At 34.6% G+C, this 23,973-nt stretch overlaps 2 protein-coding genes across 2 annotated transcripts; one reads left to right on the top strand and one right to left on the bottom strand.

Moving 5' to 3' along the window:
* The first annotated feature begins 790 nt into the window (after window positions 1–790).
* On the top strand, window positions 791–5,269 carry LOC137405687 (ATP synthase subunit s, mitochondrial-like). The gene is made up of 4 exons (XM_068092035.1): window positions 791–906; window positions 2,085–2,293; window positions 2,913–3,075; window positions 4,656–5,269. Exons 1-4 carry the CDS (start codon window positions 803–805, stop codon window positions 4,801–4,803), a joined length of 624 nt encoding a protein of 207 aa, XP_067948136.1. The 5' UTR covers window positions 791–802; the 3' UTR covers window positions 4,804–5,269.
* Window positions 5,270–6,176: 907 nt separating this feature from the next.
* LOC137385449 (cytohesin-1-like) lies at window positions 6,177–23,877 on the bottom strand. The gene is made up of 12 exons (XM_068071911.1): window positions 23,833–23,877; window positions 20,944–21,013; window positions 20,736–20,809; window positions 20,577–20,641; window positions 19,898–19,964; window positions 19,063–19,178; window positions 18,166–18,359; window positions 14,565–14,713; window positions 11,847–11,958; window positions 11,172–11,248; window positions 9,871–10,097; window positions 6,177–6,920 (listed from the first exon to the last, which is right to left on the bottom strand). The coding sequence occupies exons 2-12, from the start codon at window positions 20,972–20,974 to the stop codon at window positions 6,845–6,847; spliced, it is 1,188 nt and encodes a 395-aa protein (XP_067928012.1). The 5' UTR covers window positions 20,975–21,013; window positions 23,833–23,877; the 3' UTR covers window positions 6,177–6,844.
* Between the last annotated feature and the right edge of the window lie 96 nt (window positions 23,878–23,973).

Below are 23,973 nucleotides of genomic sequence, written 5' to 3'. Positions count from 1 at the left end.
AAAACTATTTGTGCCAACAAGAAGAGTTTTATTGGAAACAAGATTCAGAAGTGGCATTTGAAGCGTTCAAATAACTGGCTATCACTGAGAAAACTACAATATTTCAAAGCGAACCACATTGTCATGGTACAATGTAATGATAGCACTGATAGACTTGAAGCCACACTCATACAATCTGATAAACCAGTGGCGTATTTTTTCGGCAGTTCGTCAAACAGAAAAATTGGCACCGCTAAATTTGAACTGTTGGGATTGTTTGGTGCTATGCAACATTTGGCTGAGTATGCTTTAAAAACCTAGCAGTCAGGGTTTGGTTTTTCCATCAACCCCAATTGTTTGTTTCCATCCTACATCGTTTTTTATATTTGAGGCTAAGGTTTTCAACTATTTTTCTTAAAACATGTTTAATTGTATGCAGTTCATTGCTAGTTCGTTAAAGGCAAACCTTCTCTAACATTTCTAAAATGTCTTAGTTGTGTATAGTAGCTCAATTACGTTAATATACTTGTACAATGTATTGTATTTTTACGAGTTAATAATGGGCACAATTTGAAACAAGTTAATTGGCTTATGGTGCCTTTCGCTAAGTGAAGATTCCAACTAACCCATAACAAAAATACATACTCTTATCTGTCAAGTGATGGCTGAGTAAAGGAATTGCTATACCTCATAGTAGCTCTAGGTTGGCATAATTTATAATTACCAACTCATTGATAAGCTCAATTTGAAATGTTAAAAAATCTTTGAAATGACGAGTCTGAGCCTACTAATCACACCAAATGAATTGCAGACAACTGGCGTAATGGCGTTCTTAATGACGGTCAAAGAAGCCGTTCTTAGACCCATTTCTCTTTCTACTATTCCAAGGAGAAATTTGCAATGGATTTTGTATTCCGCAGTCAATAAGTGAGCATTACAAGCCCTTCTTTATAACTGTGCTCACTATCACTATGAGAATGGTGGTTAGGTCTAGAACAATACACTATTTAAGTAGCGATGCCATTGTTTGATAATTGCTAACCCCAGTATGCCATTCAGTGGTAGCGGTCATTATCTTAGATATTTTTTTATTGTACAGTCGAACTTCAATTCTCAAATGCTTCATTCTCGGCCAACTTGGTTTTCGACCAAAAATTTTGAGATTTGTTCATCTCAGATCTCTAACATAAATTCGGTTCTCGACCAACCCGGATCATGTGCGTTAGAATTGGAACAGCTCCGGAAACAGTATGAAAACATTCGTTAACAAACGGAGAAGCAATTTATGTTTCATAAGTTCTTTACAAAAAGAGAGAAACCATCTGCGACGAGGTTTCCTCTACCGAAAAAATTTGCTAGGGAAATAACCCCTTCAGTCGAGTTACCCTAAATTGTTTTGGAGGAGGATTCTCCTTCAAAGGTGTGAAGTAAACGTGCCATTGCTGTTTATATTTTCTTTTTCTTACGGTTTTTTTGTAACCGATCTGTTGCATTTTTTGCTGTTTCATTATCAATTTCTGCAATTTTTGGTATTGTATCCTAACTTTTAATGTTTTTGATGTTTTAAGAGCAAAACATATGAAATGTTTACTTTTGTTTTCTTTTTCCATCATCATAAATAGAAAACCTTTCATTAAAGTTAAACACAATCTATATCTACCTGTTTTTATTTTTAGTATGTAGTATGCAGTACAGTTTATGGTGTGAAATGTTGAAAAAATTAACGGATTAAACGTTTAATTAAACGGAACGGATTAAAATTTACTTACATTTATTCTAATGGGAAAAATGGTTTTGGATCTCGAACAACTCGGCTTTCAAACAACCTTCTGGAACGGATTATGTGCGAGATCCAAGGTTCCACTGTAGTTTCATTGTAGTAGAGAAAACTGTGCGTAAAACAACCATCTTATTACATAGGTACTATGAAAATTTTATTGAATTTTTGACCGACATTCCAATAATCGTCTTAAAAACGCTGGCAAGTGAGTTTGCGGGAATTTTAATTAGAAATTACTCTAGGCGTTTGAGAATGCTTGTTTATATATTGGTTGTGTTATTCATCAGTTGCTATTATAATATAGAGACTGACTCATCTCTTGCAGGATAGACAAGGAACGAATTAAAATCATTGGCCCAGATTTAGCATGTGCAGAGTGGTTAGTGAAATGTGGCGCTTCTGTTAAATTTCACGGAAAATCAAAGACCATAGAAGATTACAATCTGATAGGGGCAACTGTTGGGCCAGAGGCTAAGCTTGCTGAGGTCTATGCCGAAGAAGCAACCATCATGAGCACTGGTTTTCTTCATTTTGGTAAGTCTCCAGGCAGATATAGAAAAATTGTTGCGGACAAGTCATACTATTATTTCTTTTTGAAATGGGTTGATGTGAAGGTGGCCTACCGGGCATTAACAAGAATTTTATTATGAAAGTTCTGTTCATAACTGTAGATGGTATTCTTTGGCTTCCTGATATTTTCATTATTTTTGTACTGAGCAGTATGAGTCTGAACACTTGTAGTTGTACCCTTTTAGTTTAATATTTACATTATCTGAAACACACTTGGACCATTGGGACTAGTCAAAGAATTCTTTCTTTCTCTTAATATGTTATTTGGTTATACTGATATCGTTAATCATGTTACGTTGCTAACAACGCATTCATCAAATTGTTAATTTTCTTAGAAAGCAAGTATATAGCTGTCTTTTCATTTGTAATGACCAAAACATGAAACAACTGGTAAACTTTCGCCTCGCACATAGGCATCACTAAAGGCATATTCAAAACCTAGTAACAGGTTAGTGTCAAATTTGTTTGAAGGCTTGTTATTATTATTATTGTTATTATTGTGATTATTGTTATTATTCATTTGTGAATAGATTAGATGCATTGATTTGTGGTATTTGATAAAATAACCTATTTTTGTTGGTAGAAAATGTGAAGGAAGTGCAAAAGCTAAGATTTAAGAGTTGTGGTCTGTTTGATGATGGGTGTATCAGTGAATTGGTCAGACACTGCAACAAATCTATTAAAGATATAGCGATAGAGAACTGTGATGTGACCAACCGAGGTCTGCAGCTGATACCGTCCTTCGAGTAAGACTTATCCTGATAAGATTGTTCATATTTTTGCCTTTCATTTTAGTTTCATGTCTTTTTGGCAGGATTAATATCTTGATTATATGCTGTGACCTTTGAACTTTCATTAACCTAAATTTACAATCTTGTGGATTTAACAAGACAGATTAGTTAAGTAAAAGATTCTATCCATGTAAAGATTTGACAACTTTTATAGTACTGTTTTAAAGTATTTTAGAATAATAATTATTATTAAACATTTATCGGAAAATAATTGATTCAAATGACATATGCTAATTTAATATATTAATGTAATAATACGAAGGTTTATCCCAGTTTCAACATTAATCAAAGTTGTCTTGTATAGTAATACTAGATGAATATATTGTATATAGTTATGACTATGTTGTATTATAGTTATACACAAGGTAAATGCCCGGCCATGCCCTGGTAAGAAAAAAGTCTTTGCACAGAAAACTTATTTTAATTTAACATATAGGCTACAACATTTACCATTCTACCTTTTAACTTTCATGTCATGAGAAAAGTGTTTTTGTGCAATTCAAAAGAATTAAGAGTAAAAATAACAATGAGTACACGGAAGTGTGTGTGTAAAAAAGGTTACTGTTGCAGCAGAAGCTCGTTGTATTGATAGTTTTGATGGACGATACTGGTACCTTTCGATCCTGGTACAAATTTCAAAATGACATGTCGGCCTGTCTTTGTCTGATACTTTGTCTGACCAAACGGAGAGAGAATGGAGAGGCAACTCCTACTCTAAATATGTCCACGTGCGAAGCATTTAGCTTTTACTGATGAATCGAAACCAGAAATATGAATGTAACGGCACATTTGAAATTGAAACAGCTCATTTGAAATTGAAACAGCTTATTTTAAAATTACAAAGTAGCCTTGTGGTCACGCCGTGCTTGTTAGTAGACTTGATTTTCGAATGTCGTGTGTTCCAATCCAGTGCAAAAGTGATTTTTCGTTGCTAAAATTTTATCGCTATAGCTTCACAGAGGAAATATAGACAAACAGACAGACATTGAGATTAAAATATAGATGCAGTGGTCAGCAACTAATCTTTACTGTCTGTAACTGTATTAATTATATCAGTATAGCCCATAAGTTTAAATTGCATCTTTAGAATTTCATAACCTATTTTTAGCAGTTTTTAGGTTTGATCCAAAAACTAAAATTTGCTTGTCTTTGCAAAATGTCTTTAAAGTGTAGATTTCTGTTTAAACTTTTGACTTCAAACTGTCTTTGAATGAACTCCTCGGGCTGAGAATATAAGTATTTCTCCTGCTAGTTAGTTATCTAACATCTTCGGCAAGGTAGATGCCAAAAGGCATCTTTTGGCGTATGCAGGTAGGAGCTATCACTTCACAATCAATCAAGGGAGTTGAAGGCATAAAGAATTTTGTAGTGCAGTCCTTATCTGCTGCTAGGGACTCAGCTGTTAAAGTAAATCTTTTGCAGGAATCATTAATTTGACACTCTATAGCTTAACCTAGTTTTTAGCAATTTGCTGTGAAAATAAAAAACGTTCCAAGCAACGCCAGACTTACTGCGAGTATTGCATATAATTGCAGATGCCTGCAAAGATTGACCCTCATTGATCTTCCATCTGTTAAAAATGTTGATACAGTCTATGAAGACTTGTGTAAAGCGCTGCCTGGCTGCAACATCTGCTTGACTTCTGGTGGCATCTCTCGGCGTAGTTTTCCTGATGACGCATGAATGTTCAAACTTACCTTTGTCTTTCATCTGTCACGATTTGCCTTTTTGACTTCTCACGACAAGCTGAGACAGGTTGGGAAAATGTGGTATTTTGAATGCACGTTTGATGGAGTGAATCACGCACCATAGTTCTTTTGCACCTCATTTACTGGTCAGTGCTTCTTGTTTTGTTTCCTACTTTCAGAATGATTCAGGGTTTTAAAGAATATAAGGGGCTGGCAAATATTAGACCCAAATCCTTGTGTTGCGCAATATTGGTTTAAAGGCAATTGATACAGATGCAGGGAGTGTCATCTTTGTTACTTTGATAGACATCATTTTATGCCAACTTTGGCCTTGAACTCTTAAAGGTGCTCAAGATGATAATCATCAATATGGATAAATAAATTCTGTGAGCAGATGTTGTTAAATATTACGGTATAATTTTGTTTTGATACAAAGTTTATTTAAATAAATCATGTGCAAATCAAAACATTCAAATGTTTTCTCTGTTTTATAGCTGTTTCTAATACAATGTATTATAAGATTCGACAATATTTCAGGAAATATTCAGGTAGATAACTACCTATTTTGCCCGAAGCAATTTTTCTTGTAGTCTACTCGATGACAGAAATTATATTAAGAGCTATTTTCTATCATTTTTATTATAAAACTTATTTTTATCAGTATTTTGCAAACCCACAACTGTCAGGATATAACTACAATGCCCCTGCCTGAACCCAAGCTGGATGAGTTTGAGCTTATCACTCTGTTGTGAGAGTAAGTCATACAACGGCAGTTTTAGCATAAGATGAGCCCAAAGCGGAAAATTGAGGTACAAAGTTTTCAGTATCGACTCAGATATTTGAGGTTCACAAGCCATTGATGCATCATGCCTAACTATTTTTTGCTTGTTTTTAGTCATATACTTTTTATGAAGCTTTCAATTATGTCAGCAGCTGCAATCGTTTCATGCTACCTATCATTACATTTTTTGGTTGCAACCTCTTGGTTTGTCTTCACAAACAATATTTTACTGACAATTTCGATTATCAGAAATAGGTGAAGACCGCAGTAAAAATGACAGATATTTCAGTCTTCCGTAGCAGAAAAATCTGTGTATAACTAAGCCGCAAAAGTGTAACATTTCTAGGTGTCTTTAATAGGCATCGAACTAAGTTGGCCATCTGTTCATTCACACAAATTGTTCAATGTGACTTCTATGTAATTTCACAATTGCTAGTGAAATATTTTACTCTTAAGAAAAAATAAAATAAACTAAAAGTTGATTGTCAATCATGAAATCAAATGCAAAAATTTTTAAAGACGAGTTAATGTGCTATTCATGTGAATGTTGTTAGAAAGATTACAGTAAGAAATTATAACTTGACAAAGAATATGTTCTTTTATTAGTTTTATTTTCATCTAGAACTGCAGATCACAGAACACATAGTGCTACTGAATAAACGTTAGTTCTATCATGTGAATGAACGAACTCTAATGATAACATGCCAATACCATGACATGTAGCAAAACAACCATTTTGGTGCAAAATTCAATCTCTTTGCATATCTTTCAAAGGTCAAGGAAATCAAAATTTAAAATTAGTATATATGTTAAAAGCATTAAAGATAAGAAATTCTAGTCATTCCCACTTGCGCAATGGTAACTAGAGAAATCAACTATATCAAGGTATCAACTATATGTAAATCAAATGATTGTTCAAATCCGATGATACCAGAGGAACACATTTCAGCACCAAAAAATCAACCCAGAACAATACTGCAGAAGCAAATCTACTTTGTCATCAAATAGTCAGTATTTAATATTGCGTCGGCTCGCCTTTAGACGAGTTCTTACTAATGAACTATAACTGATACAAAATCACCTACAATGACCTAGAAAAAGCAGTTGCATATTAGATATAATAAAAATCAATGCATCGATTTGAGGACAGGAAACGCTATTGATAAAATCAAAGCAAGTATAATAAGCTTAAGCACAAGATGATAGAACCTAATGAAACTGTGCCAAAACATCGAGAAGAGAGTATGATGGGGGCTCAGTAACCTGTGTGCTTTATTTTCTGTCTCTTAACGTGCACCATATCGTACACAGGGTTATGGCTGATGTACGAGCTACAAACAAAAAAGAGGAAAGTAAGGCAACAACGAACAGACCAACAATCTCAGAATGAACATGTTCTAGCTGCCTAAAGATAACAGACCTACGCATGCATTGCTCAAGAAAGTGCAAGCTTGAAGGGCCACACCAGTGAAGCTTATTTCACAAGCGGTCAAATGGTATCACACACACCAAATCTAGGAGTGATACGACAACAAATATTAAGTTGCTAGCCATTGACTATAATATAACTACATCATGACTAAGTTGTAGGCAAAATGTTGTTTGCACTACAATAAATGATTGTCATGCTGTGTTTCTAAACGTCTTATATTAAAGCAAAATTTTCTTCCACACTCAGTGACATTATTTAATCTGTTTTAATAATAAAGCAAATAAGAAATGCAGTAGTTTGGGAACTTTGTAGTTCCCTGAAAATGAAATGACTTAAGAATACTCTTTAATCGCTACTTACTATAAAAAATGGAAAAAATTAATGGATTCATTGATGACCGGAATAATAAAATAACTTTGAATGTTTAATTTTCTAATCACTCTTGCTTGTATTTTTGTTGAGCCACTTCTGTTATTCCTATATCTCTAGTAGATATGAAACTTCTGTTATTCCTATATCTCTAGTAGATATGAAACTTCTGTTATTCCTATATCTCTAGTAGATATGAAACTTCTGTTATTCCTATATCTCTAGTAGATATGAAACTTCTGTTATTCCTATATCTCTAGTAGATATGAAACTTCTGTTATTCCTATATCTCTAGTAGATATGAAACTTCTGTTATTCCTATATCTCTAGTAGATATGAAACTTCTGTTATTCCTATATCTCTAGTAGATATGAAACTTCTGTTATTCCTATATCTCTAGTAGATATGAAACTTCTGTTATTCCTATATCTCTAGTAGATATGAAACTTCTGTTATTCCTATATCTCTAGTAGATATGAAACTTCTGTTATTCCTATATCTCTAGTAGATATGAAACTTCTGTTATTCCTATATTTCTAGTAGATATGAAACTTCTGTTATTCCTATATCTCTAGTAGATATGAAAACATAGAAAAGATGAAATGCTGTAAGATAAAAGGATCAATACTACAAATGCCAAAATCGATTCATCCAGTACAGACAGGCTGATTTATAAAGCAGAGGTAAACGGATTGTAAGTGTCAGAAAATGCTACCCCTACACTGGAAGCAAACAACCATTTCCCACTGTTGGTTAGTAAACGCAACAGCAAGCATACGGTAACCCCTGAGCTACATACAACAACACGGTGCCATCTAGAATAAACAAGGGGGTGCAACAGAATTAATTTGCTACCATCACCAAACCAAAAGACATATATACAGTATATAACACAAGGAAATTACAGACTACATTTAATTATTAATGTATTAAAAAGAAAGCACAATGATAAAAAGTGAAATACTTGGATTTTAATAAGTTTATTCAGAATATACAACCAAGTTTGTGACACTTTTTAGTAATTGAGCTCTAAGCACTGATACAAGCCTTCTAGCTGTTGGTTACAAATTATCCAACCAACTATGTGCTTCTCTGCCAAGCAATGATTAAAGAATGCCGGGTTAATGATGCCCATAACATGTAATGTTAGGAACCTGAATAGTTACCGTCAGGCTCTCTAGGTGCCAGTCAGCCTCCTGCAGAAATATAAACTGTCGGTAAGAAACACCCATATAGCCTAGTAGGCTCTACACTACTGGCGACTCTACAAGCACCTGATCTTGTCTATTCAAGTTAACTCCGTATCACCTTGATGATTCTGAATGCTTGACTGATAGTATTTTAAAATTACATCTATTTATACCAATATAATGATATTTGATTTTTCAGCAATGATTTTGATAAAACAAAAAAAGACCAGTGGATTATTTTGCATGTTTCTATCGCCCTCTAGGACGACACCTACGCACTACTGAACCTACAGCTCTTTATGAGTTTCTTTAGCAAATCTATGAAAGTGTAGAATGAATTAATAAACATACAATGCAGTTTGATAAGAATAGTTACTCCAACATATGGCAGTTTGACATCAGAAGCAAATATTAGAATGAATTGACTTCGCATATTGAGGCTTGACCCTAGTTTTTAGCATACGAGCACAACAATGCACATGAAAAAACCAAGTGAGGTAAAACTAACTAGCAAGTAAAAATTATCGCACTAACAACTTCAAAAATTTAATAACCACAGTAAACTGTACATCTATAAAATAATACAACCAAACATGGCTATATTACACACCGGTATTCTATCTAAGGCATAATTTGAACAGCGTCCAGTTTGAAGGATAACAGTGGGCACGCTTGAATACACTAGATGTATGTAAATATTTCATTTTCATAGGTAACCCGTTTGTATGACACAAAAAGTTGCACATTTTCACAGTTCCATGTTGCAGCTCTGACCATTGACTCTTGCCAGCCTAGTCCAATATGAATTAAAGTGACCCATTGCTGACAGCCGGTGGTACCACAAGTTATTAGCGCTGATAAAAATCGATGTTTATGTTTTACATGCCATGCGGATTATGTAATGAGTACCTTTATGATTTTAAAGACCAATCTTGGCTCTAGGAAACTCTGTTAATGATTAGAATTGGGCAGCTATTTCCCAGGACTTTCTAGTTATCACCCACAGCTAATACAAGATGCTACATGTTGGAAGAAATCTTAGCAATCAGATGTGTAGAAATTTTGAATGATATAGATATAACTAGTCAACTTCAGCTTGACCTTCCGCACTTGCGACAACATACAAGATAATTCTATCGCTCTTCAATCGTTGTTTAAGACCTTAATAACATCTAGTCGGTCTAAACATGTCTAGTATATTTAAAGACAATATTGTCTACTTGTAGAAAGCAAAGTAGAATATAACGCTAGCAAATCACTTCCAAAAAAATTTCATGTAGTTGTGCTCACTTTATGCTTCGCATCCAATCATCCATTTCCTTTCCAGTGGCGGCTGACATCTTGTAGACATTGTGTCGGCCTTCGATGACTTTACCAGTCTTTTTATCTGTCTTACAGGCTTTGATAACTTCAGCATTTAAACCAAAGAGCTCGAAGCAGTGAGGTCGGGACTGTACCTCCGCACACTCCCTCACACTCAGGCTCTCTAAAGGAATGATGCCCCTAGGCTCCTTGTCCTGTACAATAAGAAAATATCTTAGATAACATATTGCAAGTTTGCAACATACCTTATGTAATATGTTCTGTTGTCTAAATATTGATTACCATTATTATATATATATTAAATTTTTTGAAACACGCGTTTAACGAATGAAACATTCGGCTGTTGAGGAAAAGAAATAGCGCTTGTTAATATACTATATCGCTATTAAAATAAATGATAAATAACAAAATAAAGAATATTCATACAAACCAAGATGTTTTAATTTTAACTAAAAGAAAGGTAAAAGATTTTTTAATCGAACAAGGAGTTCGTTCGTATTTAACGATTGTGGAACACAAGGTACCAAATCAGAATCCAAAAAAACATAATGTAGCTGGGAAAAAGTCTTCTGAGCAGCTGGAATAAATTAGTAACGAACTGAATGTAGATGTAAAATAAATAGCAAGTATGTAAACTACGAAATGTTGATTCAGCGTATGTATTTTGGTTACATATATAATCAGTACAAAAATCACCAAATTTCAAGTTCGAGATAAATTATTAGCTTTAATAAAAAAAGGCGAATAAGCATAGCGTTGCATATACTTAGGTCCAAAATATTTCTGAACAGGAGCATCGTAACTCGTGGACGCAAGACTAAAATAATTAGCACGCGCATGGTGTATACGTTATATGAAAAGATATTTGATCACTATGGCGTTCTAGCTCAGTGGTAGACCGTCCGGGTAAGAAACTTGTCGATGTATTCGTGGTATTAGTACGCGAGTTCAAAACTATCAGAACACGGAATTTTCAAGATTTTAAGATCTATAGCCATAAGACGACATACGGACTTTGAGAAATACATATATATAGATGAATATAACGCGTAACAAGATGAATGTAGTCAGCGGTGACACAGTGTAAGTTCTGTTGATACTGAAGATCATGCTGTTATCTTAAAGATGTATTAAAGGACAAAATTTAACTCGTAAAAGAGAATTCCATTAAAAAAAACAAACCATCATGATTTTTAACGATCAATTTAATGAAAACAACCTTTCCTGACATTCCATGAAATACAGAATTGAATGCAATGAATACAAACCGTCGTGTACTCAAAGTAATAGAGGCACTTGTCAGCCAGTATGAACCATCTGCGCTTCCAATTGCGGTACCTGCCACCTGCAAATCATACCATCTAATTTAAAAACTCAGACTCCCTGTCAAAAACCTGGTGGCATGAGCACTTGCCTGACGACGAAGGACTTATTTATTTTAGTGACTGCATAGTCGGTAAATTGATAGGTAACGTAACTTGAGGAAACTGTTGTAAAATTAAATTGCTGACATTGCGTTGGAGAATTAACATTGAGCCTAAACTGTTATGATACACTCGCATAATTACAGCTAATCTCTAACTTAAAATCAAAGTAAATGGTTTCCATAACTATTTCCTGCTTGCCCTTTTTGCCTGTTGCTCGATTATTAGCAAGCGGTGATAAACAAATAAATTAACATACTCTAATAACAAAGATTGTAATTCTCTATAGTTACGGGTATGCAGTCATCTCTAGGCCGCTCGCGAATGGCCTGGAACCGAGTAATAGTAAAATGTTCTCCATTATTATACATGACAAATGCTTGTAGTTCAGTTTCTATAAATAATTTAATGTTTCATCAAATTTGAACTACAAGAAATGTACCAAAATCCAAGCTCACACATTCACCATTGCCCATGAAGAATTTACAATGCATGAAATGACTGTGAGATAAGTCCCACCTTGCTTCCAAAGCCAGCCTTCCTTGTCCGGGTTGAAGAATGTATTGTTGAGGTCATTGCCATCGTCTTCTGGAATCTTGAATGGCTCCTTCTTGATTGAATCAAAAATCTCCTGACAAAGGAAGTTAGAGAGACATTACTTTCCTCATGATTACATGCTTTGTTGTGCGTTGAGCCTTTTTAGTTTTTACACATGTATAGCAAAACCTATTGTCCAGCAAAAAAGTTGTCCAGCTACAGCTATTAAAACCTTAGAATAAAGAAACCACATCGCAGAAGATTTGATCTCGGACCCTCCTATTCACCAGTCCGACACTTTACTAATTAAGCCACATGAGTTTGATAGATTCACTAGGCAATATATGTCGCTATATAGGAGCAAATACGCTAGCACTTTCTGTCACAACGCAAAGTGATGGTGTAACGTCATGATAAGCGGTAGCTCTTATTAATAAGCTTACTCAAATTATTCATTGGAGATGTGCCAGGCTGATAGCGAGTGGCAGGCAACTCTCATTACCTCTCATTATTTATAAGCTGATTTTTAATACCCGGACAACCAGCGAGTATTGAATAATTAGACAGTTTTTCATTAGTAAAACTGCTGAAAATAAAACAATGCATACATTGTTCAATACTGAAATGTACACAAAGATAATAAAACAATATGTCACCGGCATAAGCTTTTCAGAGCTCTGTTATATACTATTATACATAAAATGATTTGCAATGACCAACTGCAATCCTAATGGACACAAAGTCTTTCACATCGATTGTTAGCAATACGAGGCAAAACAGAATTGGTTCAGTACTATGACACCTGCAAGTTGACAGCATTAGAAAAACACCTTGACCAAGAAAAATATTCCGTAAAAATCAGAGAAGGGCACTCGAGTTGACATGCTTGCTCGAGTAAGCCTCAAGGTTAATCTCACAAATGTATTTAATTGGCTCGATTCTCTGGTATCTTTTACTTACTGTAGAATTGTATTGACTCGGAGCATCTTACCAATAAGAATTGAATCTTTACTGTCACCCTAGAGGAATTGACTTGATTCTCTATTTTCAATAAGCAAAACGACTCGAGTCAAAATGCCCAATTCATCTCCTGATTCTTATGGCGTTGATAAAAAATCCGTCATGAACACTGATATCCTATGTAACCGAATCTGTTACTTGATGTGCCCCCAAAGCAAAGATACTAGTGTAGTCCCGTGTTTCCAGCCGCACACATTTTTACAAGACCTCGATATCACTACGTATGTTTTATTGGTCAATAATAATATCTACTATGCACTGATATAGCCTAGCTCTATGGTTTGCCTGCGTACTGACAAAAATGTTATTTATAAGCTTTATAACTGCTCGCAAATATTGTTCATTCTGCCTACAAGCCTTTACAAGCCTTTACAATGATTCACCTTTGTATCTATACAAAAACAATGATCAAGGATCGCAGTGGTAACAGATCCACCAAAAACTTTGCTTCAATAAACTTACCAAGTTAGGTTATCAACTTGCCAAAAACGAACCAATTACATAGTTTTTTCTTTACTCACAAAGCGTAGCATAATTTTATGGTTTCAATTTTTCATTTCCAATTTAGGCTGAATGAAAAAGAATATTGTAAACAGCGACCTAATGGTATTTCTGCTAGTGAAATTCTTCAACACTGGACCAAAAGATATTTTGACTACTACATTTCTACTGTTCTATATTTCTACATTAATACACTTGACTATACGATTTCTATATTAGATGATGTGTGTCTGCGCTTGAGTCGAACTGCAGAAACGATAGCGTTTCTCTTTTGCAGCCGGTTTCACTAAACTACAAAAATATTAAACATTCATTTTGTTTTTCGATATCATTGATTCTTGTGCAAAAATTTCAAAAAAATCTGATTCTAAAAAGCTTTCAGTTGAAATTATATGACGGAAACCCTGCTTTTACAACAAAAATACCGAGTGTATGCCAGTAAAAAATGGTAGGCATGGACTTTATTTCATCCAAAAAAGTTATGAAATCCGTAGTGAAATAAGCATGTAGCTAAATTAGCGATTTCGGGTTATTGTTATTTTGATATATTGCCATGAGCTAAGTTTTGTTAAGAATTTATAGAAAATTGATTTTGTGTATTTGAGAGAAATAAATCATTAAAGTTAGGATAGCTGAAGAATTGAATTGTGATGTTTTGCAATGAATTGTAAATTGAAGCGATTTTTGCACGACATGTGATGCAAAAGAATCGGGAATTGAATTGCTAATTTATTCATGAGAATAGAATGGTATCGAGCCATTTTTTAAAGCCTTACAAACATCTCTGGTAAAAATAGACTAAGGCAGCAACACTTGCAACTACAAAATCTGAAAATATTCTAGAGTGTCAAACTATGGTGTTTCTCAAGGCTCAGTGACGTTTCAAAGTGCAAAGAATGATTGCGTTTGAAAGATCTTGAACTAATTTTATCTCTCCTAAAAACCTAATAAAAAATGTTCCAATTTAGGTAGATCATTGCGATGAGCTGATCACTCCTGAAGTGTAAATGGTACCATGTTTGTTTAGGGACAGCCTTGAGCTTTCCGATAAAATGCAAATTTTAAAACTTGGTAGAAAGATGAGTTGTTCAATTGCTACGGAGAAACTTTCAAAAACCCTGAGCCAGGATTAATGTTATCAATACAATTAAACAGCTGGTCCTAAAGGTCTTAACAAACCTCCAGTAAATCTCTGGGCAGGTCCCCTCCATTATTGATTCCCCTGTTCATGCTGACGAATTGATCAATTCCAGTCTTCATCTTTACATTTGCATTATGCAGGGTGGTGTTGAGCATGATAATCGCGTAGGAAAGAATGTAGCATGTATCTACATTAGTAAACATTTATGTATTTACTACCTTTCTATTCACTGCACCTACAGATTGCAGAAGTGGTCTGCTATGGTTGTGAGATGGACAACACTTTAACATGTGCTGTCCATCTGCCAACAAACACTAACATTATCTAAGCGCTGTTTGGCTTCAAGAATTTTCAATCAATTTTTAAACGTCTTTTCAAATTATTGTTAAAGGTTGACTTTTCAACAAAATTCACATTACAGTTATTTGATATGAAAAGATTCACCATGTCTTACTACCGTACAGGATGAATTTATTCACGGAGTTATATTTCGCGAAAATTGTCTTTTCATGCATATTCGCGGATGAATTTGTTCGCGGCTGAAAACTGCCGCTCTCTAGGACAAGTTAACTCTATTGCGGCTAGTAATAGTTATTACTACGCATGCGCATACCGTGTGTTCCGGTTTATATTTAGCTTACAACCGCGAAGCTACCTTGCTATTCTACGTTAAACAATTTTTGCTGCGTCCAGAGGTTTTCACGAATATTCATCGCTTTAGAGGCCTTTGATAAGCCAACAACTTGTGGTAAGTAATGAGTTTTTACATTCACTAAATTAGTTGAATTTTACTTTGGTTTTTCGGTTAAACGCAATACTACAGTATTTTTTTCCATCCCTACTGCTTCATTATTTGTTTTAGTGTGAGAGAGAGAGATTTTTCATCATACACCGAAGAACAATGATTGCACGGTTGGTAGATGTCATTCTTAGAAGATCACCAATCATTCAGGGAGGTCTGGAAATTGAGGTTGAAGTGACCGCAGCTACTTACGAGAAGAATATATCTGTTGTTTAAAAAGGAACAAAAACGCCTTTACGTGCACAAATCTTTGGCCAACCGGCAGAACTTTGCAATAGTAAGTCACGAGGAGAGTTCTGGTGATAACTTCCTTACCAGCCATGTAGTAGCGAGAGAATCGCCTTCAACACCTACTCAAGACAGTGACAGATCTGCTATTAGTAAAATAACTAGTCGGAAAGCACCATTACACGCTAGTGTTCACATATCAAGAGTACCAGTTTAATTTTATTGCTAGACAACCGCCATATGGACTAAACTGTTTATATTTACTCCATTCATCGTTTGTAAAATTTTATTTGTATTCGAAATATTTTATTTGTACACTAAAGTTTGTAATAAATTATAATATATCTATACATGAAATAAAATATATAATTTTATCATGTTTGCTACAGCGATATCAAGGAGTTGTTGTCGATGAAGGGGTCTAGGTTGACTGGTTGCCTCTCTGCCAATATTCCTGTCTTGATGAATATTACTACTTGTCTCTAGTTTTCGTAATCGGAGTAGGTTGTTTCATTCTCAATCTGCAGTAAACACAAAAAAGAAAAAATATTAACGAGTGTTGAAGAAGTACAAAAACATTAGCTGAAGTATTTGATGAAAGCGATCAGTTTTTAAACAAAAGAATTAACTAATGCAGTTGATTATGGAAAAACGTATCTGCACTACAAATCAAATACATACCATAATGTCCAGATCAGAATCATGATCGTCCTCGACTTCGGTATTGGAGATTGATGAAGTTGATTCTAATGTAGACAGACTAGGCGAGCTTTTTTGCTATGCTGAAGCCATGCCAAATAACTTGTAAAAACTTTGAATAATTTTGTAAAGTTTGACGCAATGGCAATAAAGCTCGAAGCCTGGCGATGATTTTAAAGAAGTTTTGGAACTCGGCTACGTTTAGTACTTCTGCCTCGCGGCTATTTTCGCGATGACGCCATTCTGCATATCTTGTGACAACCTCGAATAATTTTGTAAATAAATGTGATGCATTGCCAATGGTGATAGCTCAAAGCTCAGGCAATGATTTTAAAAATGTTTTGGAACTCAATTACGTTTAGTATTTACATTAAAAACTAGGCTAGCGACTAGTTTTCAATTTGATGCAGTAGTTATTCTCTCTTGTAATTAAAAATAGAACTAATTATTCACTGAATTTAATAATTCGCGGATTGACTGTTCGGGAAATCGCGAATTTTTATGACCAACGAATATTTTCATTCTGTAGGGTATGTTGTGTTGTAGGTGCAAAATATGTGGAAAGGTGATTACAAGCTCTTAAAAGCTCAAAAACGAACAGAAAATCGCAGCCACACGAGACCGCCGTAGTTTGGATTCGTTTTCCAAAACGGCTAAAATGTAACTCAGTTGTGCGAGATGGTTTCTGTTTACACTTTCATGCATCCTTATTCGTCGAAATATTTTCACAAATATACTTCATGCTTGCAATAAAAACCATGTCTACTGTTCTTACGCGTCTATTTCATCGGCATCGTAATGCTGAAACTTTGAGCACTTATATCTCAAAACCTACCATCAAAACCTACCATAAAAATATGTTTAATTTTTTAATCTTAGCTTGAAGGACTACATAGCATTGTCTGATAATCATGACGAGCCTGTTGGCCACTTGTGATAATCGAAAAGTGCTGCAGAAATTATTTGCGAAGTATTGGGTCACATGATCAGTTAACGACTTGCCGATTAGACCAAACCGAAACAAAACTGTAAAGTAGCGAGCATCTATATTTGATACGGGGTCTTTGGTAAAACCCGAAGTGTTTGTCATAAACTAGTGCTACGATAAGTTTTATATTGAGCTTTTTATTGGCCTTTCAATTCCCGTGAGAACATCACGTGACAAGACAATAACCAAATTTCATGACTACGTCATCGAAATAAAGAGATTCCAATCTACGGCGGCTTTTTGTTTCTGAGCTTTTAAGAGCTTTTAATCACATATCCACATATTTGGCACCTACAACACAACAGAGTAAGACATGGTGAATCTTTTCATACCAAATAACTGTAATGTGAATTTTATTGCAAGTCAACCTTTAACGCACTTCACATTCCTTTGCAGTCGTACTGAAAATTAAACGTTCGTGACCATGTTACAATAGACTAGCATTAGCACAAAGTATTAGCGTAAAGGATGATCTATATGACGGATTTTTTAAAAATGTTTTTTAGTCAAAGAAGACCATTACAATTTTTATAAAACCAAGACAGCCAAAAATGCATACACAAAGAAATTCAGTATGTGCAATATTTGTGTCACATTATAAAAATTGCTCACACTTGACTCGTTTAATGTAATGGTACAGCAAATATAATGCATATTCGACCCTCGGAGTCAGCGAAAAAATTTTTATGATTTCATCGAAAGCTCTGAAAATATTCATCTTGTTTTACAGACTGCAATAAATCACACTGCAAATTACTTCATATAGAAGTGACTGCTAGACAATAAGCCATCACACAACAGAGCAAGTCAAGCGCAGACGGGATTATGACAGCTGTTTCTAGAATTATGCCGACTCTCTTGATTTTAGTCTGATCTCATTGTTTTTATAGCTCACCATCTTTGACCTAAAGGTGTAACTGACCAGTAGTAGTAAAAATGCCAGGATTGAGCTCGCAATATCTCTCCGCAAACTTCTCCATCATCCTGTCGATCTTCTGTCCCTCACCAGGCAACCGGAAGCTCCAGAGAAATTGTCGGAGGGCTGATACAATGAGCATTCCTCGTAGCTCCTGCATACCCACAAACGCATTCAGCACGTCTAGGTTGAATGGCTCTCTGCAAAATGTTTATAGAAAGACTTTGGTGTGAGAATGAAAGAGGCGCTATTACATATAACCCTAGCTACACAAGCTGACGTTTCAAGCTCATGTGTTTAGTATACGTTTTCGATGACAGCAGCGCAAGGTTCAGCATGCTGCCACTAGCCTGAAATGCCTTTTTACTGTTTTTGTCTTATAGGCTAGTTCAGTTAATGACAAACACATTTTTACATATTAAAAATTTTCAAAATAATAATTACAATAAAAATATATAAAGATAATTAAGACCTACCCATACACGCTCAATTTTACTCCTTGATATACAATCAATTATTTCATACAATAGATCATGACAAAACATTGATAACATTGGTCGCTTAGCGCGACTGGTCGCAATGCTACCTTTGACTTCGGTGTCAGCATCAATACAATGAAACCAGCCTGCAAGACCAAAATTGGTGAATGTTGTTAACACAATATAGTAAAACTGCTGAAACTAGACTATCATCATTAGGGGTTTACGCAGTAGCAGGAACCATTGATCAGTAACGACTTGAGTCGCTTTCATAAACCTCAATAAATTTGCAAGAGGTATATATAATTAATAAAAGAGCTGCGCTTTTTAAATTGTGCTGTGGTGATACAGCAAAATTTAAAACAGGTTGGACAACCGAATGCCATCTGCACAGATAAAAAGTTAGCATTATGTATAATGTTACCTTTCTCCTAAATAATCGCCGATAGCGGTCTTGTTCAGGCCATCGCTGTAAAGGAACTTGGCGACCTCTTCACAGTTTCGCTCAAGAAGTCCTTGGTCAATGAGGTAGGTAATACCCTGTACATGAAAATCATGATTATAGCTTACTGAAATATAATAAGACTGTCTATCCATAGAATCAAGGCAACCCAACAAATTAGCCGCTGTTAGACAGAGCAGTGTTGCTACAGAAAACGATAAATCAGTATGCGACTCAACCATACGCTTTAACCATACGCTTTAACCATACGCTTTAACCATACGCTTTAACCATAAGCTTTAACCATACGCTTTAACCATACGCTTTAACCATACGCTTTAACCATACGCTTTAACCATACGCTTTAACCATACGCTTTAACCATACGCTTTAACCATACGCTTTAACCATACGCTTTAACCATACGCTTTAACCATACGCTTTAACCATACGCTTTAACCATACGCTTTAACCATACGCTTTAACCATACGCTTTAACCATAAGCTTTAACCATACGCTTTGGTGAAATGTTTTACTGATTCTGATCTCTCTGCTAATGAATAGATGTTGAAAATCATAGGCTTCAAAGAAATAAGAACAGAAAAAAACCTAATTACTAGCCACTAATAGTACTTAGTACTGCCTATATAACTAAACGGAAGCCTAAACTAGGGATCTATAGACATAGCGATAGATGATAACAACGTTAAGTGCTCAGTCAAGAATAAATAAACAACTTATGAGAAACTAATGAACTCTAATTAAGAGTTCATGCTTCACAACTCAATATATTTCTTTGACTAGAAATTAGTTTACCTCATCAGGATTCACATTAAACTTTTTCTTTCCATCGACCAATTTCTTTTCTCTTGAGCTCTCCTTTCTGCAAGGTCAAAAACTTGCTGGTTGGTAATCAGAACTTGAAAAAATATCACTAGAAAAATTCCGCTTAAACCTGCCAACCGCTAGATACAAGTGAAATATAAAGGAATAATGTGCCAAATTAAGGCAATCCCCGACCTTTTCAACTGATCTCTTGCAAATTAGAACCCTGCAAGCGTTAAAATGAACAAAAATATTCAGTACCAACTCAAGTGCTTCAACGAACACATTCTCTTGTAGTAATACGATCCACTTCATTGCACTCACGTCAAATACCAATGGACAACAAAATGAACTATAAAAACAAAAAAGTCATTTGATCATTTCCGATCGTAACTCGACAGATGTCTCACAACGTTTAGTAGGCTTTGATCATCGATTGCCGACGATTACCAATTTCTCAAGTTTGAAGTTTTATGGAGATCAAATAAAAACCCATTCATGATATCTGGCATACGATGAGAAACCGTTTTCTACAAACATTAAGAAGCTTAAGTAGTAAAGGACGATGTGCACTAAAACAACACTTGCCACCTTATATTGTGAAAACTAGTCTACTGCCTACAGCAATCTACAGTAAATATTATATTGTACAGTTTTACTCGCAACTAACCTGTCCTCGGCCACATCCATTCCATCCATCTCTTCTGATATTCCAGATATTTCTGATTGTAATAACTTTAAAACAAAGAATAAATGTGGTAAGTTCTTATATACATGTACCTTAAATAAACAGGTTATACATTTAGAGAATTCATTGAGAAACTTATACCTGGATTTCCTCTATCAACTTTTCCTTCCTGCGACGAATTTTATCCAACAACATTCTTTCATCATCAGTGAGATCTAAAGTCAGAATACAAAATGATAAGTACACATAATAGTGTGGCTACTATTACTCATAATGATGCTTTAAAATGCAATTATGCGCGAACATGCTTATAACATAAACAACAGTTAGGTAATGTTGCCATACTCACCATTTATGTCAAACCCTTTGTCCATTTTCATATTGCGGGTGGAAAGCCAAAAAGCCTGTAGTTGAAGCTGCTGCAATGCATAGACAATTGAAATAAAGCGATCAGAAAGCAGTGTGTAAAGTGCTTCTACATATGGCTAACCAAAAAATGGTTTATTTTATTGCATGGCCCAATCCACAATATTTTTCGTGTTAGAGCAAATGCAAATACGAGTTTAGTACCTGATAACTAATCCAATAGACCCATTAATCGTTTTCAAAAATAGTAATGATCAATGATGACAAGGAATCTGTTATTCACTTTTATTGTCAAACAAAGGATGCATATCGCGTAGGGCTTTACTACTGCTTTACAAACTGTTTAGACAAAGCATCTTCACAACGTATCAAATTTCAGACAGCCTACCTCCAAAAATAATTCGACTGTTTCTCACCTTTGTTCCGATACAATCAAGCAAAAAAATTCATTTAGTATGCACAGGGTATGCAATTTATGAATTCCAGGGTTTCACAAATTTTAATTCATTAATGTTTAAAATGCAAGTATAAACACACCATGCAGCAATTAAGGCTTGTCAAAGAAGCCAAATACAACTCGACAGAGCATGAGCAGATGTAGCTATCTCAAACAGTGACATCAAAGAATCTCATTACATTCTGACTTCACCAATTAGTGTTCTACTATTTGTAAAACATTCAAAAGCAAAAACACAACATTTAAGTTTGCTATTATGTGTATTGTTGCAGACTTACGCACACCCAATTTTTGTAAACTTCTAAACAGATTATAATTAATTGAGCAGAGAATAGTTCTACATTTGTCAACAAGCTCCTCCTGATTTATTATTTATGATCATACAAAAAACTTGCATTTCAAATATACTAACACAATAATATATTATTTGAAACTTTTGCAGTCATTAAAATTTATTTATTGATCATTGACACATTAAAAAGTTATACAACTTTTGAAGTACATACATAAAATAAAAAATGGAACTCCTACTCGACTACAAAACCAATTGCATCCCCTAATTGAATCTGCAAATGTTACACTGAAAAAAATGGCTGACATTGAACTGCATTAACCCGATATTTGACTATCTGTTCTCTTGATTAAATATAATTTTAACGAACTAAACATACTACTTTCGTTTAGTTACAGTGCTTTTGTTAATATTTTGTTATAAAAAACCAAATTCTTATGAAATGACACGCTCAAGTTAAGCTAAGATAAGCTACCTGAATAAGTTAAAATGAAGCATGTTAATAATTTCCACGTGATTTGTCGAATAATGGGACCACGTAGTCTTTAAAATATTTCCTATTAATTAATGCGAACACATTTTGATAGCTCATCAGCAAATCAGTGAGCATCTTTGAGATACTTTATGATAAAAGTTTAACGCAACAGAAAGTTACGACATGGGAAGCAATTAGACTATTGACTGAGACCCAGGAGACAATTCACCTGAAGTCATGGTAGCTAGCTTTGAGGTGTATTTGGTGTTGTGCTACTTGAACTAACAAAACCACTCAGGTTAGTAACAGTAACACATGCTTTTTTGAAACTTTTTGTTTTAATAATAGCTAGCGTAGTCGTCGATGAGAATTTTTATTCAACACAAAGCGTAAATAATATTAATTGTGTATTTTATGCTGTAATTGAAGTTGTTGTTCTTGTAAAATAACATGTAAGTTTGTGAAACGCTTCATGCTCACCTGCACATACTCAATATTTGTTTGCAATATTCTTTTTGACAACCTGATCAGGTGGTTTGCATCTAAATACATCATATTTACTCCGCATAATTCGATATCAGCATTCAAACATCCAATAAGTCAGTGACTGTAGATATTTGTTAGCTGATAGTCGCCTCAAATCTTAAAATATCTACATTAAGAAGTGAATTAGAGATTTGGAACATTCAATAGTTATGATTAATTTTTTATTATTGTATAAAAACCCTAAATGTGTACATGGAAACAGAGACTTAGTAAATTTTTTGCAGCAACTGAAGGAGACGCCTGCCATCACAGCCCTTTTTAATAGTTTTGAAAATATTTTTATGCCTTTCAGTAGGCTAGCAAGAAATGCCTGTAAGTGAACAAGTGCAGAAGAATGTTTGAAAGCAGAAAATTAGTTGAAAATGAAGGCACTTAGACGGGCAATTACTGAACACAGTGATTTAAAAAATAATTCATAAACTCGGTCTTCGAATTCACTTTAATGCTACCATAATTATTGTCGAGATTACTGTGGTGGTTACATAAATTTGGAGTACTCTTCCTCAATATTTTTATGTAATCAAACTGACAAATTAAAAAGAGTGATGGGAAACGAAAAAATTGCAAAAACAATATAAAGACCAGATGTAATCAAAATTATATGTATGTGATGTTAGTTTTGTATAAGAAATGATAAAAGAAAGTAAGACAGTAGTCTCACTATTATACAACGAGACTTTCTATGATGAAAACAAACAAAAAACTACAAGCTCCATGTTCGATGATACTGCTAAATGCAGATCACAAGCAACTATGATAAAAACGGAAGCAAAAATATATTTACGCTCAATTCAAGCAGAATACACAGTCATGCGGCAATGCAGTTGTTCATATTGAATATTGACGAACATCAGACAATACGTCAAATCGCTAAAAATAATTGCTGAGCAAACTCATCAGTACCTACTAAAACGAGGTATTATACCAGTGCGTTAGATGAATTAAGGTATAAATTGAGCAAAGATTGGTTTTAATAACGGCTTGCAGTAAAGGTAAACCACAAGCTTGTGTAGGTAAACCAGCAACAAAGTACGTAAAAATTAAATACAACAAATTATGGTGATATGTTGTTTATCCAAACGATAAAAACATAGTATCATACATGTTTGTAATTTACTGGCGACCTTTGCTCTCTTTCCTTCTCAAAATTTTTAGACGTATAGACTAGGATCCTAAATACAAACATTGATGGTTCTAAGGCCCTCGGATACAATTTAAACAGTAAGTTCATAGTCTCAGAAAC

The sequence above is a fragment of the Watersipora subatra genome, chromosome 1 (assembly GCF_963576615.1).
Source record: "Watersipora subatra chromosome 1, tzWatSuba1.1, whole genome shotgun sequence".
In the NCBI taxonomy this organism is placed as follows: domain Eukaryota; kingdom Metazoa; phylum Bryozoa; class Gymnolaemata; order Cheilostomatida; family Watersiporidae; genus Watersipora; species Watersipora subatra.
This window is presented reverse-complemented; position numbering and strand designations above follow the sequence as displayed.

Bases quoted from the DNA above. Each gene is read 5' to 3' on its own strand.
- LOC137405687 (XM_068092035.1), top strand. From the start codon at position 803: ATGGCGTTCTTAATGACGGTCAAAGAAGCCGTTCTTAGACCCATTTCT. The intron at 907-2,084 runs GTGAGCATTACA...CATCTCTTGCAG, and splicing joins TTGTATTCCGCAGTCAATAA to GATAGACAAGGAACGAATTA. The intron at 3,076-4,655 runs GTAAGACTTATC...ATATAATTGCAG, and splicing joins CAGCTGATACCGTCCTTCGA to ATGCCTGCAAAGATTGACCC.
- LOC137385449 (XM_068071911.1), bottom strand. From the start codon at position 20,974: ATGAAAATGGACAAAGGGTTTGACATAAATG. The intron at 18,360-19,062 runs GTAACATTATAC...AACATTTTGCAG, and splicing joins GGCGATTATTTAGGAGAAAG to AGAGCCATTCAACCTAGACG. The intron at 11,959-14,564 runs GTTTGTTAAGAC...TTCCTTTGTCAG, and splicing joins TGCCCAGAGATTTACTGGAG to GAGATTTTTGATTCAATCAA.